At 47.0% G+C, this 16,622-nt stretch overlaps 1 protein-coding gene across 4 annotated transcripts in view; it reads left to right on the top strand.

Moving 5' to 3' along the window:
• Positions 1–459: 459 nt before the first annotated feature.
• Positions 460–16,622, top strand: part of LOC139345377 (exostosin-1c) — an 83,043-nt gene continuing 66,880 nt past the window's right edge. The window contains exons 1-2 of one of the 4 annotated variants that reach the window (XM_070983914.1): positions 460–649; positions 12,566–13,984. In XM_070983914.1, coding sequence (XP_070840015.1) covers positions 13,038–13,984 — 947 coding nt within the window. In that variant the 5' untranslated portion in view covers positions 460–649; positions 12,566–13,037. Of the gene's footprint in view, positions 650–851; positions 1,762–12,565; positions 13,985–16,622 lie in introns of those variants that run through there. The other 3 variants (XM_070983911.1, XM_070983912.1, XM_070983915.1) reach the window with 3 other exon arrangements.

Here is a 16,622-nt window from a genome sequence, read left to right as displayed (position 1 = left end):
GTGGAGCGCGTTTGATGCGTCTGTCTGTTGATAAAATCACGAAGCCCGTTACTTATTTCTAAGTCTAATTTTGAGTAATGATACCTAACAAAGCTTATTACTACTGGCCGAAAACTCTTGTCTTATATGCTTGAATGAAGCTACTGAAACAACAAAATCCTCTCAGACTGGTGTCCCGCACACAAGATCCCCATCATACCCTCCATGATGGGGATTTTGTCTGAGGGACGGTGTTTACAGTGATGCACTTGAAACCATATTTTCCGCAAAGGTGGCAAGATTGCTATCTTCAGTCACAATAAACACTAGACTGCATTTAAAGGGGCCGTGAAAATGCCGGTTCAATTCCTGTGCGTAATTCGGGGTTTCCAAAGCGCTCCAGTTGCGCTGGGTCGCATCCAGATGTGTGTGTTTTTCTTTACGGTGCGACGAGGACGTCGAGGAGCCTCTCAACCAATCAGTACCGCCCGGGGGCGGGTCGTGTGTGGACTGTTGTGGATATGGAAAATGGACAATTTAACACGCACATTCATCATTCATATCCCGACGGGGAGACCTGCGCTTGCACACTGAATTAATTCGCAAATGCCCGGCCGTGGTGTGAAAAGGAAAATCAGCAGAGAGGGGAAGAGCGTGGTACCGCCACCCGGTAAGGGCGAGCTCTCTGTCGGGGGGGAAGTCGGAGCGCAGCGGGGATCGTACTGGGTGATTTCTGCTGTCTATGTTTAGAGGCTGTGTTCATTGTTGATGCATCTGAGTAACAACGGATAAAGCGATGTCTCTGATGAGATTATAGGTCACATTGTCTGCATTCAGATTCATAGATGTTTCCTCATTTGGCTCGTATGGATCTTATCCTCTGGGCCAAAGGCAGCAATCACCATTGCAAGCTCATGTTCATAAAAATACAATCAAACGTTTAATTGCCCTCTGACATGTGGTGCACGGCTGGTTGCGGTTGTAAAATGAGGATCGTGTCCCTGTAAAGTGCGTTTTTCCACCTGAGGGCAGCATGAACTGCTCTCAGCTCCTGATGTAACCCACATTGTTGGCGCGGCGCTCAGCAGCGCACCTTTGTCACTCACGCTGCTCCGATGTTGAGATTGGGATCACAAGTGTTGAAAGCGGCCCTCACGATCAGACAAAAAAACAAAGCAAAACTCGAGGACCTTTAGCTGCACTGTATCGACTGAACAGAGATGAAACACCGGCAGGGGGGTCACTGTGAGATGAACTCACTGTAAGTGCAACAGGGGCGCTTTAATTCGTCTTTGGAGCCTTGAGCCCGTTTGACAGACACAGCCTGTTTCAGTGAATGTGTGGGGCTGTCGGAGCAGCAGGCAGTGATGATGTGAGAGCTGCATTCTGGAGAAGAAAGGACAACCGGCGAGTGAGAGATCTTTAGAAATTTGGAGGACAGACGCGAGGGGGCGGCGGGACACTCCGCCTCAGATTATTTTTACGGACGCGCCCGGACGGTGCGCATGTTTGCGCTATGCCATGTTGGTAACTTAATCATATCGGAGGGCCCGTAAACCGAGAGCGGGGTCGCACCCCGAGGAGAAGTTGGTGTTTTGAGCCTCTCCAGCCGGTACCGTCGGCGGACTGAGCCGTAGCGGCAGCCGCCGGAGCAGGACGCTCAACAGTTCAGTGCTGTGCTGATTCCGCTCCAGGGGGACTGGAGAGTCTGAAGCTCCCAGCTCAGAACTGGATCAACCTGCTGCCGCCACCTGCAAAGATCTCAGTATCATTCTGTGACAGGTAGGCTGAATAGGTGGCATGTTTTGACAGAGAGACTGCCGCACGGTGGACTAAGTAGCTTTCAAATACTGTAGCTGTGTGACAGTATGAGTGATGCATTTGTGGACCTTGGTGATTAATTGTAATTCCAAGGCTATTCTAGATAACTACGCCTTCTCCGGGTCGTGTCTAAGCCTTACACAAACTCTGCGAGCTTTGGGGAAATCTTCAGCACACGTTGGGATCCTTTGGCGGATGATCTGCTTCTCCCACTGGACAGATGGGCTGCGGGTTGCACATTTCTCCGCCACCAGCCAAGAATATTAAATAATGTTGCCACTAGCTGTCATAGTGTGACTGAGTGCAAAATACTGGGAGGTACGATTAGTGCCACTTTAATCTGAAAGTACACTGGATGTGAAGTCTTAATATACTTTGCAGAGACATATACTGATGAAGACAGTGATCAGGAGACAGTGACAGTACAACAGTGGGCTAAACATATCCTATATGACCTCCTCTGAAAATGCTCAGTCAGACAGCGTAACAAAATTAAATCCAGTTCTGATAATATAAAATATTCCTTCAGAGCTGTAAGGAATTTCCATTTACTTGAAAGCTGTTTTGCTTCCAAAGCCTGTCTAACACCTTCGTTTCATATTAAAAAGAAATGCACCACAGGGCTGTGTCTTATTGATGCAGTCCAAATAAGAAAGTGCTTTGTTCTGGCTTCTGATTGTCTTGGATGGCTCTCTTGCTTTCGAGATATAGTGGCTAATAGCTCAGGAAAGAGGAGAGAATTACCTGCTCTCACATCCTGCTAAGTGCTCCATGTATTAATGAATCCCAAAGAAACAAACAAGGCCGTCCGAGTTCATTGCAGCAATTAATTACAACTCTGTGGTTATTTTTTTTGAAGAAAAGAGATGGTGACTTCAGTGGTCCCCAGTAAAGTGCTGTCATTATCACAGATCCACAGAAAAGGCTCTCTGGGGGAGGGTGGATCCTGATGGCAAGCTGTATATGGATTTCATCTGATTTATGAGATGACTTTATTGTAATGCCAAGCGCCTCGTCTTAATGAGATTCTGCATTCATGATGGGTCTGTAATACCCTCCCTGGTGATTAAGAGAAGCTCAAATCTTGTCTTGTAAAAGCATTGGCCAATACAGACAATGTTCATGTTCCAGAGGTGGTGGTATTTCCATAATCAAGGCATTCATTAGAGGGGATGTGAATATCCGTGCAACCACTAAAAGCTATTAACCCCGATGGGTCACTATGCACGGTGAGCATGCATTCTCACACGCTGTTTACTGAGCTTGTGTAAAAATATGTAATAGGAATGAAATTGTAGACTAAAGGATGCCATTAGTGTTACGCAGAATACATTCGAAGGGAGGATAAGCTTGGAAATCAGTTTATCCTCTGCATTATTATTCTGACATAACCTCAGATGTCAGGGACACTCCACTAATTGAACCCCCGTCTGGAACGTGCCTCATCTTCCTCATCCCAGGGTCAGATCGTATATCATCCCGGCGTTGTCAAGGTCAGGTTGCTCATGGGTGGATCTGATCAGAGCTGCGCGATAGGAACGGCTCCAGGCCGAAGCTGCACAGATAAGATGAGCTGCAGGTAGGATGCAGCGTGAGCCGGACCGGTTAATAAGGCAGATGGATTTCACTACATGCCGTGTCCGCTGTGTGTGTTGTCAGGTGCACAGCCAGGTGCTTTGAACACAGAGCGGTGCGCTTGCTGTAGTGCATCGGCGCCTTCAGTAGGCTTTTCCACTCTATATGCTGGAGCCGTGTGCCAGCGTTACCTGTGATCTGGCTGTTTCTGATGCAGCCTGATCCGTGCGTTCTCTATCCCCGTTTGCTCAGACTGTAAACAGCTTTGCCAAATTCAGAGCGCGAGCTTGAACCTCCTAATAACTGTTCCTACCCATCTTGTTCATTCTGTTAATTAGCCCTTGTGGCGTTGGAGTGCAGCATATTGTTGAGACATAATTAATCAACCCGGCTTGTAATTATGCTGGATTTGGAATGCGAACGCGGTTGGGAGGCTGGTTGCGTTGCAGGGCGTTCAGCTTGAGGTAAACATCTTATTAACCGTGTCACAGTCCTTCTGCCCACGTGGAGCAAATACGGTTTTATTAAGGTTTTGAAGAACGCGCTGTTATCCATTTTATAAAAAATGCCTTGTAAAAGAACCTTGATTAAGTTTGTGGTCATTACGGTTCAGAAGTGGTCGAGCTAATGGAAAAATACTCAGGTAGCTGCGAGCAAGAGAGATTATTTTTCTAAGAAGCCATTTGTTCAGCTTAGACCAAAATGCACTAATGCGTGTGGGTCTGCTTATATATGCATATTGTGCGTGGGAGTGTAAAAAGCACCTCGATTTCAAAGGGCAACTTGTAGGAGAGGACAGAAAATAGAACATGGATCACATCCCGGTTGTAAGCCTTTAATGCAGGTCTGTCAGGGGAGGCAGCCCCTATTTTCTTTACCGCAGCAGGTTTTCTTTGGCTCACCACAGACTGACTGATACGAGTACACACAAAGCTCACACACTCAGCGGCTCCTGCTCACGTTGTGCACAGTCAGAGGGAGATAGAAATGCACCCACGCTATGATGCAGCCCATTCACGTCCACGAAAACACACACATTTAATGAGCACAAGAATTCCTGGCCAGAGCAGCCCCTCTGCAACAAAGAGGCAGGCACCAACGCAGTGGTTCCCAAACCATTCCCCCAAGGGGCCACAAGATAGATTTGAAGGGTCATGACACGACAAACAAGGTAGGAAAGCAGGAAAGTTCAAAAGTTTGGAATCAGCTGCCACAAAAGCCTGATTCGGTACTGTCAGATGGCTGAGAGGACTGCTCTGTATTTTTGAATGGTCGTTCGTGCTTTTAGGTTGTAGAAAGTCTTTACAGATGGATGTTATTTTCTATGAAGGTTTTTGTACTGAGAACAAAACGCTGTACGGTGCTTCAACCAGACTGAAAACTGAAAGAGCAGAAAGAGACAAAGACACCTCTGAGCTGCAGTTAAATGAGAATATAAGATGTTGTAAAAGAAACTGGAAGCGTAACATAAAAATCTGCAGGCTTGACGAGGAGCAGGCTCCTGTTTCACGTGCACAATAACAAGCTGGAGTCAACAGACGTGCTGCTTCAGGAAAAGTACTCTTAAAACTTCAGAATAGAAACGGACGGTTGGTCCGGGCTGAGAGTATCAGCCGAGCACACGACGGACTGACAAATCGCAGTTTAAACCTACTCAGCCCAAACACTGAGTGGACTGCAGAGGGCCCAAAGAAAAACAGGTTCCCAAAATATTCAGTCCAGTTGCACCGTTGTGGTCGAATAATGATGTCGAGTCATTTCCGTTTTTCTGGGCTGGGAGACAAACTTAAAGTCGAATGGTGTTTGGAGGGAGGCGGTATTCTCCCCTGTCGTGCAAACAATGGGGACATCGACTAAATGGATTTTTTTCATCACTTAATGTTTCTCCTTTTGGGGCCAAAACTGTTTCAAATGTAAATCACACATTTGGTGTCTGAATTACATTAAAATAGCCGTTACTGAAGGGAAGAAGAAAAACAACGGGTGATTCCAAACTTTTGAACCGCAATGCACGTTTGCTTTTTGTTTGCGGTGAATATAACTTCATATCTTCAGACCCTTAAAGTTATTATCCATAATATTTTCATGAAATCATGCCCCGTTTTCTGATACTACCTCAACAGAGCAGACTCACCGGAATCAATGCAGGATGCAATCTAGTGTAATTTAATTATTATAACAGCTACACAACTTACTGTCCACCTGACTCCGAGCTGTATTCAGTTACTGCTAATGCAAAGCCAACGTGTGCTGCTGCTGCTGCTGCTGCTGCACATGAACTTTTTGACACATTGACTTTTATTTGAAGCAACAGTTGTCTTTCGCCTGCATTTTTTCAGACTGCAGATTGGGTTTAATTTTGCGAGGGAGTAACGGAGCCGGAAGCAGCAGCCGCAGAGAGCAGCTGCTGTGATCCCGGTTGTTCGTGTTTGGATGGAAAAAGGCAGATTCTGACTGACTTCTCTATTAAAACAACCTGAATTTGTTTGGCTGCACTGTAAACAGATATTCTATTTCTGATAAAGTAGCAGCTCGAGGAGATTTAATCTTAGTTTAATTCTGGGCCCTTGGTGTTATCGTTTTAACTGCTGGTGTCAACAAAACAACCAGGACGGAAATCTGAAGGATTCCAATTTTAAACTGTTCCCAAATAAAAACGCCTCCATTCGGTGACACGTGCAACCTGTACTGAGGGGTCACACGTAGACACGGCTTCATTTCAAGGGGTCACGAGCGAAGACGATTCAGAACCACTGAAATAACACAAACAACGGCGTGCGGCTATCTGGTCCCGTAATGACAGAGTCCGGGCTTTAATTTTAGCTCCGCCGAGCCTTTCGCCTCACCACAAGATTTCTGTTTTCTCCAGAACGCTTCATTTTGCTGAACTAATATGTCGCCAGCCAGAGGCCTGCAAAAACACACATGCCAGATGTGTGCTTAAGTATAGTTTGACACACACTCAGGCACACACGGCCACAAAAAGCCGCTGAAAGGGCCGCCGCCGCTGAACACTGCAGTTTGTACAGTGCAATCATCCAGGATTTATGTCAGTGTGCGGAAGGCTTCCATCCTTCAGGTGGACTGTCTTTACAAGCTAACCATATCATTTGGGAAGCAATGGAAATCTCATTTTGCCAGGCATTTGGCCCATCCAGTGCCAATTTACAACCTGCTCTATGTCACTACCCAAATCATTTCAGACATAATAATGCTGCTGCTGATTCTCTTATTCTGGCAATGACTCCACTACCCGGAGAATGACGGTAATGGTGGTGGATTTCATTTTGAGCGTTTACAATGTCAGTTGCGCTCCGCGCTGCTGCCGCGGCCAGAAAACAGCAAATTGAACAAATAAGGGGGGGGAGCCAATCTATCCCTGAAATCTCTCTATAAAAATATCCCATTTGGTGGAAGAAGAGCACAAATTGACAAATGCTGAATTTCTTGCAGAAGGCCATCATCGGTGACATCCATTTCAGAGCACGTCGGTTTTCATTTTCTATCAAAGCCTGCATAACTGCAGCTGAATGAGCTGCTGTGTAAACACAATTCAAGGGAGACAGATGGGATGACAACTTTCAGCTCTGTTCCCCTGAATGACTTCATAGCGTAGTTCAGCGGCAGGTAGAAACAGTCGGGGGAAGCCCTGAGGGCCCCCAGAGAGCGAGAGATCCGGGGCAGGAAGCGGAGGGATTGGGTCTGGCTGTCATCCATGAATTATCGATCATTAAGTCCCTCTCCTCCCTGTAATTCTCTCCTTCCATGCTGCTTTAATGTCCTTCATCCTCACCTTGTCTCTCCCTTGACTTGTTCCTTTCCTGTCCTTTAAAATGCTGAACTTGCCGTGTCCTCCAAATTACATTCAACAGGCAGTCCGGCTTCAGGTTCAGCTCTTTAAAGCTGTAACCCTCAACCCGCGATTAAAGGTGGAATGAGCAAGTTGTATCTGCGACTTTAGCTCAAGGCACGACAAAGTTGGTTAAGCCACCGAATGTTTCACCAGTCGAATCCTTTCAACGTGAGTGGGAACGCAGCGGGAAATGTTGTTTGACGTGAGCAGTAGCTTAATGCAGCTCTGATACAGCTGTGGGAGAGGGAGCAGGAAACGGCGAGGCTGAGATCGGTGGGAAAAATTAAAAACAGTAACTCTGGATGACGTGCATGCATCGCTTTCCCGGGAGTCCCTCGCGTGTGAAGATTTGAATGCATCATGGGAATGGCGGAGTCTGCCACTAAAGCAGAAAGAGCTAAGTGCGGATTGTAAATGCATAATGCTAAAAAATGGGCTTGCTTTCATGAAAATCTTGCTGATTCTAACTTAAAATCCGAGCATGTTCCTCAACACTGTGTGATTTCAGAGGTAAGCTGAGAGGTGCTTTCTTTGAAGGATACGGCCCATTGTAAAGAAAAGCTTGTTTTGCCCTGCTCTGATGATACCTGATCCACCTGCCGCTGTGTTTTCACTGGCTTTAATGCAGTGCGTATTATTAGATTTTTCTCCTCTTTGCAGTGTTGACACAATTTGCTCGGTACACTCTAAATGAACCTTCGTAGATGCTTCTCTGCACTCGAGGCGAGCGGATGATCAAAGAATTGTTGGCCTTGCAGAGTGTGTTTCTCATGTGTGTGATTTTGTGTTTTGTACCTTGCTTCATCCCACCTCCCCCAGCCCCCTTTTGTGGATGAAGCGGGAATAATTGAAAAAGGAAAACAGCAGAAAATTGGTATTGTTTCTGCGTGAGACCCTCTAGTCAGCTTAGGTGGGGTAGTGAAAGGCCAAGGTAGCGATGATGGAAGGCAGGAAGTGAGGGAAGACGGGATAGACGGGAAACAAATGATGAAAGGTGGAAACGTAGGGCCCTGAATCCTGCTCTCACCTTTCCTTGAACCCTGTCCTTCCACCTTCAGGCCCCTTTATTCAATGAGCCTTGTGGCTTTTTCCAGTGCGAGTCACCCAACCATAATGATCCATCATTGATCCATGACAGAGGGACTTCTCTCACCACTTAAAGCCACTTAGGTGTGTGTGCATGTGCGCATTCATACGTGTGTGTCTTCTTGCCGATCTGCCGTCAGGCCCGGTCAGGTCCGGACAGGCCCCACAGTTTCACCGGCTTACATTCGTCATCATGGCTCCTGGTTGACGGCCACGCACTGCCGTTGTGCGGTTCGTCCTTGCACACAAAAGCAGGATGGCAGGCAGCAGCGTAACTATCAACAGAGGCTTTCACACACCTGAGGCAGTCCGGCCTTACGATGAGGGAATGGATTTTTCTGTGACTAGTCATTTAAAAATGGGCAGATTCATGTGCTAATATCCTGCTCTGTTATCCTCAGTCATTGTGTTCAATCCACATATTACCCTCCATCCTTGCTCTGAACCTGTAATACCGCATTGCCTCAGCGTTTTCTCCTCGTCTTGTAATTTTGAAATCAATTCAAATCCTCTGTGGTGCTATTATTTGTTAAGTTAAAAGAATAAAGGCTGTCGAGTGAAGCGTTTTTAAAATGATCGGGTCTTGTTGTGAAATGGCAGTTAAAGCATGCAAAGTCCCTCTGTTGATCCAGCGGCAGCAGAGAGACCTCAGTGCTCTTAAATCAATGTAAATATCCTTAGCAGGCTGTTATTTTTGAAAAGAAGCGTCATGCAATGGCGTCAGATTAGATAAGGCGATGGAATGAATTCATCATGCCCATCATGATTACCGTCATCATAATGACACCCTCCATCACTTTTCTATTACACCTTCTCGCCATCGCTATCAATTATCCCCACAGCCACAAATCACCAGGACAGAGCTCGCGCAGATCTCTCACCAGAGTCCTGACGAAGATTGAGGTGTAATTGTGTGCGTTGGTGGCTGGGGATACAAAGCGCGGAAAAAATAAAGAAGGGAAAATCAATGCCTTAACTAAAGGAGCGGGTGAATTATTGATGAGGAGTATGTAATGGGATCCCAAGTGTCTATTTCTCCCCAACTTGGACGTCTTGCTGCTCAGGCTGCTGCAGTCGTTCAGTCCAGAGGAGGGAAAACAAGGAAGGTGCCCACAAACATCCGCGGGCAGATTCGCTCAGCTGAGTTTGGCGGACGCTGACTGGCTCGCAGAAAGTCTTCTTTCTGTGCACTCGAATCACCTTCTCAGACAGCTTGAATCACTTCGAGCTTTAATGTTAATGCTCCTTCCATTTCCGGCGCCTCTGCTGCCTCTCATTACAGTAAAGCAGAAAGTCATAAAACAGACCTTCAACCAGCAGTTGAAATCTGTTTTAATTCTTTCCAGATTCTGGTTCATTTTTTCTCAAATTTCATGTTTTCCGTTCAAAATTTTTTTCTATGTTTTTACAATTTAAGCATCACATCGAGGGCCTCATAATGTGGTGGATGAATGGAATATCAACAATTCGTCAAGAGAATCTTCAAAATGTGATGAATGTCAGTGACTTTGACGTAACACTGCACGGTGGCAACACTGTCGCCTCACAGCTAGAAGGTCCCGGGTTCAATTCCCACCTGGGTCGCTGTGGGCGCCGGGGGCGTATCCTCCACTATGCCATCAGTGCCTGCTGCTTGAGGAAAGGGGCCTTTCTGTGTGGAGTTTGCATGTTCTCCACGTGTTCACCTGGGGTATCCTCCATAAAAATACCCCCACTAAAAACATGCAAGAAGATCACCACCTGACCAATGGTGGGTCTGGGTCCCTGGGTGCCGCTGTCGGCTGGCAGCCCACCGCTCCTGCTCTGCCGCGGAGGAAGGACTTGCCAGGATGGGTTAAATGCGGAGAAAGAATTTCACTAAAGCTTCTTCTTCTTCTTCTTCTTCTTCTTCTTCTTCTTCTTCTTCTTCTTCTTCTTCTTCTTCTTCTTCTTCCGCAGCTCAGACCCAGCGTTTTAGTGGGTCTGATGGAGGCTACTCTCACATTCAGGCAACTCTCATCCTTGCTCACGGTGTTTGACCAGAAACGGACGAAGCTTTTTCATTATTTCCAACTGACTGTGTGACTTGACGCACGGCACAACGTCTTCACCGAGCTCGCGTCTTCCCTCTGCTGATGTGGTTGCACTTATAAGAGTGATGAGCTGTTGCTAGCACGCTCTCTCTCAGAGGACCTGTTCAACATGACTGTGTGTGTGTGTGTGTGTGTGTGTGTGTGTGTGTGTGTGTAGCATAGCAGCAGCATAGCTTCCTCTCTTCATTTGTCTTAGGCGCTGTGAAAAAACATATAATGGTTGGGAAAAACCCAGATTTTTATAAATTACATCCACATTTTGCCGAATTTCCCAATACTCTGCGTTTTACAGCTGTTCCCATTTATTCCATTAGTCGTCCGCATCGGGGAGGGCTGCACCACCTTAATCCACGATTGCTCCATCTATGGTATCAAATCCAAAATTCTCTCTTACTTCTCAGCTGGTTTGGTGTTACGATTGCGTGTTCAGCACCGCTCACCCGTTTTTGTTTTTTTATGTGTTAGCAAAGAAAGCAGATCAGAGTGACATTTTAGAAAACCCCCTGTTGGAGAACAAGGCGCAGCTTGTGGTACACTGACAGTGTTCAATTTGATCACAACATTTGTCTGAATTTTGAATAAAAAGTGACAGCCCTATTGAATGTAAGCTTATCTGCACCGATTCATCTGAGCTTTTTGATTAAACTGGATTGCCATCGTGGAACTGACATGAATGTGAAAGCAACATATTTAGATCTCTTGTTTTGCCCAACCAAGAGCTGGAAACCCAAATGTATTTAATTTGCAACCGTTTCAAACACAGAAAATTCTCGCATTTGAGAAGCTTGAATCAACATGTTTGTCATTTTTTTGCTGGATAAAGAGTCATTTTCTGTAGACTGGCATCCTTTCAGCAACACTTGCACACACATATCTATACACACATGTATGTGTGAAACAGGTGGCACATTAGTTGTTGTTAGGTGAAGGTGTCGCTGTGTGTCAGTCAAGCTAAAAGCAACACCGTCTTTCTTCATTTCTCCAAAGCTGAGGTCTTCACTTCACAGCATACTGTATATACACAGTGTACTCATGAGTAAAAACAACTCACACACATAACTCTTCATTTCCTCTTCGGGAAATCAGAGGTTGTATTGTTTACCCACGTTGCCACTGTGCCGTTTGTTTTATTGCAAGCAGAGAAGGCAGGCATCACTTCTGCTTGGCTGGAGGAGAGGCAGAACTGGGGAATGTGAATGAGAGGTAGAGAGCGAGAGAGCGGCCAGGTGAGACCTGAAAGCTGCCTTTGTGTGGCAGCTGGCAGTACGAACACTGCCCTTCACTGTGCTCTCCACACACACACACACACACACACACACACACACACACACACACACACACACACACACACACACACACTCAAGTGAACTGTACATGTTGGGGAGTTAAGGGGGGATGTTTGGCAAAAATATGAGGCTGAAAAACCGTTGCAAGTTTGCAAATATAACAAAAAAAGCCTTCACTCAGTCTCTCCAAGGTGAGGGGAGATGTTTCAGAGCCACAAAGTGTCTCTGTTTTCCTTCTGCGTTTCCAAATCTCCATTTCAGATGCTAAACGCTCTCTTATTTTCTCCTCCACTTCACCTCAACTGTATCTGGCTCAGCTCAACTGGAGCTTGAAGAGCATGATAATATCTAGTCCCGTCTGCCGCTCTGCGCGTTTAACATGCTCTCGGAAAAGGCTGCTCCAGAAGTCTGTGCACATCGCAGCTCACACGGGCCCGTAAATATCCATCTCTTTCGCAGGAGTAGATGGAGTGAAGGTTCATGAAGAGATGGCTTTGATGTGTGGCTAAAGGGCTGGACGCCTCTTTGAGAGTGCACTGCGTTGCACTTTTCTCAATTTTCTCTTTATGAGCTCGATCTGAAGAGGGATTTTGACAGTTTAAAATCCTCTGCTGCCTGTGAAGCGTTGCCCAATGGTGCCACTTAATAGCCATTTGATTATATATGTGTTTTCTGTGTATTAGATGTGATCGGTGCTGCAGAATACATATGTCTGCCCAAAATGAGAAGGAAATGAAAGCTTGTCCCCGCTGGACTATCAAAAGCGTCGGCTATGACATCTCTGGAGACAGCCGTTGCGCGACTAAATCACAGAGTGTGTCTCCGTGTTGGTTTCAGACCGGCAGCTCCGTCTGTGTACTGATCTGTATTCTTGTTTGTTTACTTCTCCCCAGGAGGGGCCCTGCAGACAGGAGTCGCGCCAGGCACCATGAGGCAGCAAGCTTGGCCTGAGAGAGCGGAGAAATCACCCTTCATCACTCTCCACCGGGCTGGGCAGCAGAAGAAATGCACAGAGAAGAAGCAGCGGCAGCAGCAGCAGCAGCAGCAGCAGCACACACCACAGCCGAGACGGGCTAATACACACATCTGAGCGTACCGCGGAGAGCAAATGGGGAAGGCAGAACGAGACTGAGAGAGGGGAGTCAGTAACTCAGATTGCGTCATCCTAAATGGCAGAGTGGACTGGGCCACACTCAGAGGCAGTGATGTCCTTGTTAACACATTGTCCTCCATTAGAAGCTCCTTGTTAGAACTCACAAATCAGTCCCCCGCCCCTGTGAGGCTACAGAGCTGAGGGGCAGAGGAGAGGAAAAACAGAGGACGAGAGAGAGACAGAGCAGAAAAAAGAGACTGTGACGGGCCCCCATGCAGGCGCGTAAGAAGTATGTTCTGCTGGGCTTGTGTGCGTGCTGCTGGCTGGTCCTCTTTTACTGGGGTGGAGGAGTCCAGCTACGTCTGCTCCGGCTGCTGACGCGGCAGCGGGGTGAAGTGGTGCGCCCCTGGCCCAACTGGACCGACCGGGCCTTCCTGCCCCGCTATGCCCACCTGGATGAGCTCCAGACGGACCCCGGGACGGCCGAGTCGCCCCGCCAGCGCCGTCAGGCGTGGTCCGCCATTTATAAGGACAGTCGCTGCCGCATGGAGACCTGTTTTGACTTCTCGCGGTGTCGCCGCAGAGGGAGGGAAGGGTTTAGGGTGTATATATATCCGTCGGAGAAAAATGACCGCGTGTCAGAAAGCTACAGGAAGATCCTGACGTCCATAGGTGAGTCAAGGTACTACACGTCCGACCCCCGTGAAGCGTGTCTCTTCGTGCTCGGGATAGACACCTTGGACCGGGACCAGCTGTCAGGACAGTTTGTGCCCAATGTGGATGAGCGCATCCGTGGCTATCCGCTGTGGAATGACGGGCGGAACCACCTGATCTTCAACCTGTACTCAGGCACCTGGCCTAACTACACAGAGGACCTGGGCTTCAATATCGGCCAGGCCATCTTAGCCAAAGCCAGCCTCAATACAGAACATTTCAGGCCAGGCTTTGACGTCTCCATCCCGCTGTTCTCAAAGGATCACCCGCAGAAGGGTGGAGAGCGGGGCTGGCTGGTGAGGAACACCATCCCGCCTCGGAGAAAGTACCTGCTGATGTTCAAAGGGAAGCGTTATCTGACGGGCATCGGCTCAGACACCAGAAACGCACTTCATCACATCCACAACGGGAAGGACATCGTGTCGCTGACGACCTGCCGCCACGGGAAGGACTGGGAGAAGCACAAAGACGCCCGCTGCGACCATGACAACCTGGAATATGAGAGGTAAGACAGGGGTCACGTGGCCAGCGGGGAGTGCGGTAATGAGGCGATGTTAAAATGAGAGGCGAGGTGTGAGTCCGTGCACTGCTGAATGGGGATTTAAAGGAAACAGGGTGGAAATGCACAGTGGTGCTGTTCCCTTCGCCTTCTTATTTGAACTTTACATGCCCTTTTATTGGTCTTTCAGATGTCACCCATTTTCTACAAGCAGCTTCAGTGGCAGCTTTTGGGTCCCACTGGTTATTTCTGTCTCTCTTTTATGGCTGCACCATTTTTGACTATTTCGGTTTATTATGTTTGGCAGTTGTTTTCCAGATCAAGGACTTAAGACGCAGACTCAGGTCTCTGGAAATTTCAATTCACGTCACCATTTGCAGCAAGTCTCTCATTCTTGTATGTTTGCTGTTAAAAGTACAGTCAAACAGTGGGTGTGATGGGCTCAACCTGTAATAACTGACTGTGAGCTCCTCTGTTATAAACAAATAAGAGCATTCAACAAAATTGTGAAAGAAAGCAAATGCACATCTGTTTATTTCTATTTTGCAGTTGGGTGTTCAAGACAAACAAAGAAACATAGCTACAGCTAATTAATTACAGCTGAAACTAAACTGTGTAATGAGCCAAAGCAAAGGTCACCACAAAGAACGCACTCGTGAAATCCCTGATTTGCTCAGCGAATAAACCGCTGCTGGCTGGAAGGTGTAAATGATCATTATTTTTTTAATCAGCCCGTCCATTTTTCATAAAGGTTTTCTTGCTGTTGTTGTTGCATGGGAGATAAGCTTGCCATTTCCACACTAATTTAAATGATATTGTGGACTTCGCAGATTAGATGGTGGGTGGAGTAGATACAAGACGTTGAGAAATTGGATTCCAGCAACATCTGCAGCGCTCGGAGAAAAGATTTATCGTTGAAACCAATTAATTTCAGCATGCGACCTTTGCTTGGGGTTGAGAACAGTTTGTACATCGGGATGTATGTGCTCCACAGGCCTTTTCACACAGTGGTTTTCAAGTATGTGAGCACCATTGTTGAGTTAATCAAAGCTTTAGGAGACGCCCATCTGCCGACAATACACGTTGCAGCAGCAGCAGCAGCAGCTTGGTAAACATGTCTCAACCTCTGAGTGCGTTTCCCCGACTGACTTATAGCTCAGACAGTCATTCAAAAACAGATGGAAATACATGCACATACTCAAAACACACAAGAGGAACTTTTTTGTAAAGATTGTCAATCATACGCTGTGGGATTTCACGTAAGAAGCGAGAAAGAGAAAAACCTGTGTTGTTATCTCACTGCAGTTTTTTGCGTGGCGTAAACTGCTGCGTCAAATATGCCGAGCGTTAAGCTGCCTAACTTAAAGACAGACAGACCCTGAATGTCGGGGGTGGGGGTCGTAGAAGCTGGCAGGGGAGATGACGAAGGACTATTGAAGTTTCCTTAGTCATTATCTTCTGTTATTCTGCAGTGCAGTAATCACGTAGTTGATATAGAGGACGTGCGTCGCTGCTATCCCAGCCCCTCTGTTTCACTCCTTCCTGCTTAACTTACACTTTGCAATAAAAGTCTGTGAAGCTGAAGTGCTGACAGAGCTGCTCATTATAAAGTCTGCGCCTGTCCGTTCGCGCACAGATACCAAGAGCAGGATAGTCTGATGGAGCAGAACATCCGTAGACAGGAGAAGATGGATTTCAGTGGAAGGGAGAATAAAGAAGGAATGAGAATAAGGAGTTAGAGCCACACCAAGCTGCCTGCTGAAATCTGTCTCCTCCACAGCGTGTGATGAATAGAACAAGAGGAGAAGCAAAATCTGGAAGAACCAACAACGCTGTCTTTATTCCATCATAGGACAAAGATCATTTACGTCTGGGGACAGTAATCCCATGTCTGATTCATACTACTGACAAACAGAGACGTCAGTGAGCAGATTATCTCTATACACTTATTCTCCACTAAATCAGACGAAACAGTTTGGCATCTTGTGTTTTCCCTGTTCGCCAGTTAAGTTAAGTCAACCTTGGCCAGTTACTCAACGGACGGAGAGAACTGTGCGATTTGATAACTTTAGCTCTCTCAGCAAAATTGCTATTAATGAACAACTGAATCCGTTAGTTGTAGGTTTACATGTAACTGATGGACTGTAATTGTGTGAGCTGTCATATTTTTCTGCGTCTGCATCAATGAAATGTTTCTCCTCTGTTGGACTAACCGAACTTTTCTGGCGTGAGAGAAGCCAACTGCTAAACTGCGGTTCAACTCCGAGCCCCTGAGAGGTGGAAGTTGTTTTAAGGTGATATCAAATGAATGCTCCAAGCAAATATTTTTCAACTGTACACTAGGACTTTTCACTTTACCCCAAAATCGGTGGTTAGGCGGCGGTTCTGATCCGAGCACGCTCCTCGCCGCTGTGGCCTGCAACGAGCTACCTTAGGCTTGTTTACTTTGGGCCGGGCAGCAAAGGGATGGAGTTGTTCAACGCTGTATGAATGAGCTCATTTATTCCGTGCAGCCCGCTACTCAGACACCCGGGTGGGCAGGGGGTGTGTGGAGGAGGATAGTGGGGGAGGTCCCGTGTGGTCATTTGTGGTAGGTTTGGATACGGCGAAGGCTCTGAGGTTGTAAGGGTGTGAATGGGGGAAG

This window comes from Chaetodon trifascialis, chromosome 17, assembly GCF_039877785.1.
Source record: "Chaetodon trifascialis isolate fChaTrf1 chromosome 17, fChaTrf1.hap1, whole genome shotgun sequence".
Classification (NCBI taxonomy): Eukaryota; Metazoa; Chordata; class Actinopteri; order Chaetodontiformes; family Chaetodontidae; genus Chaetodon; species Chaetodon trifascialis.
The sequence above is the reverse complement of the archived record's forward strand: the minus strand, read 5'-3'. Positions and strand labels throughout refer to the sequence as shown.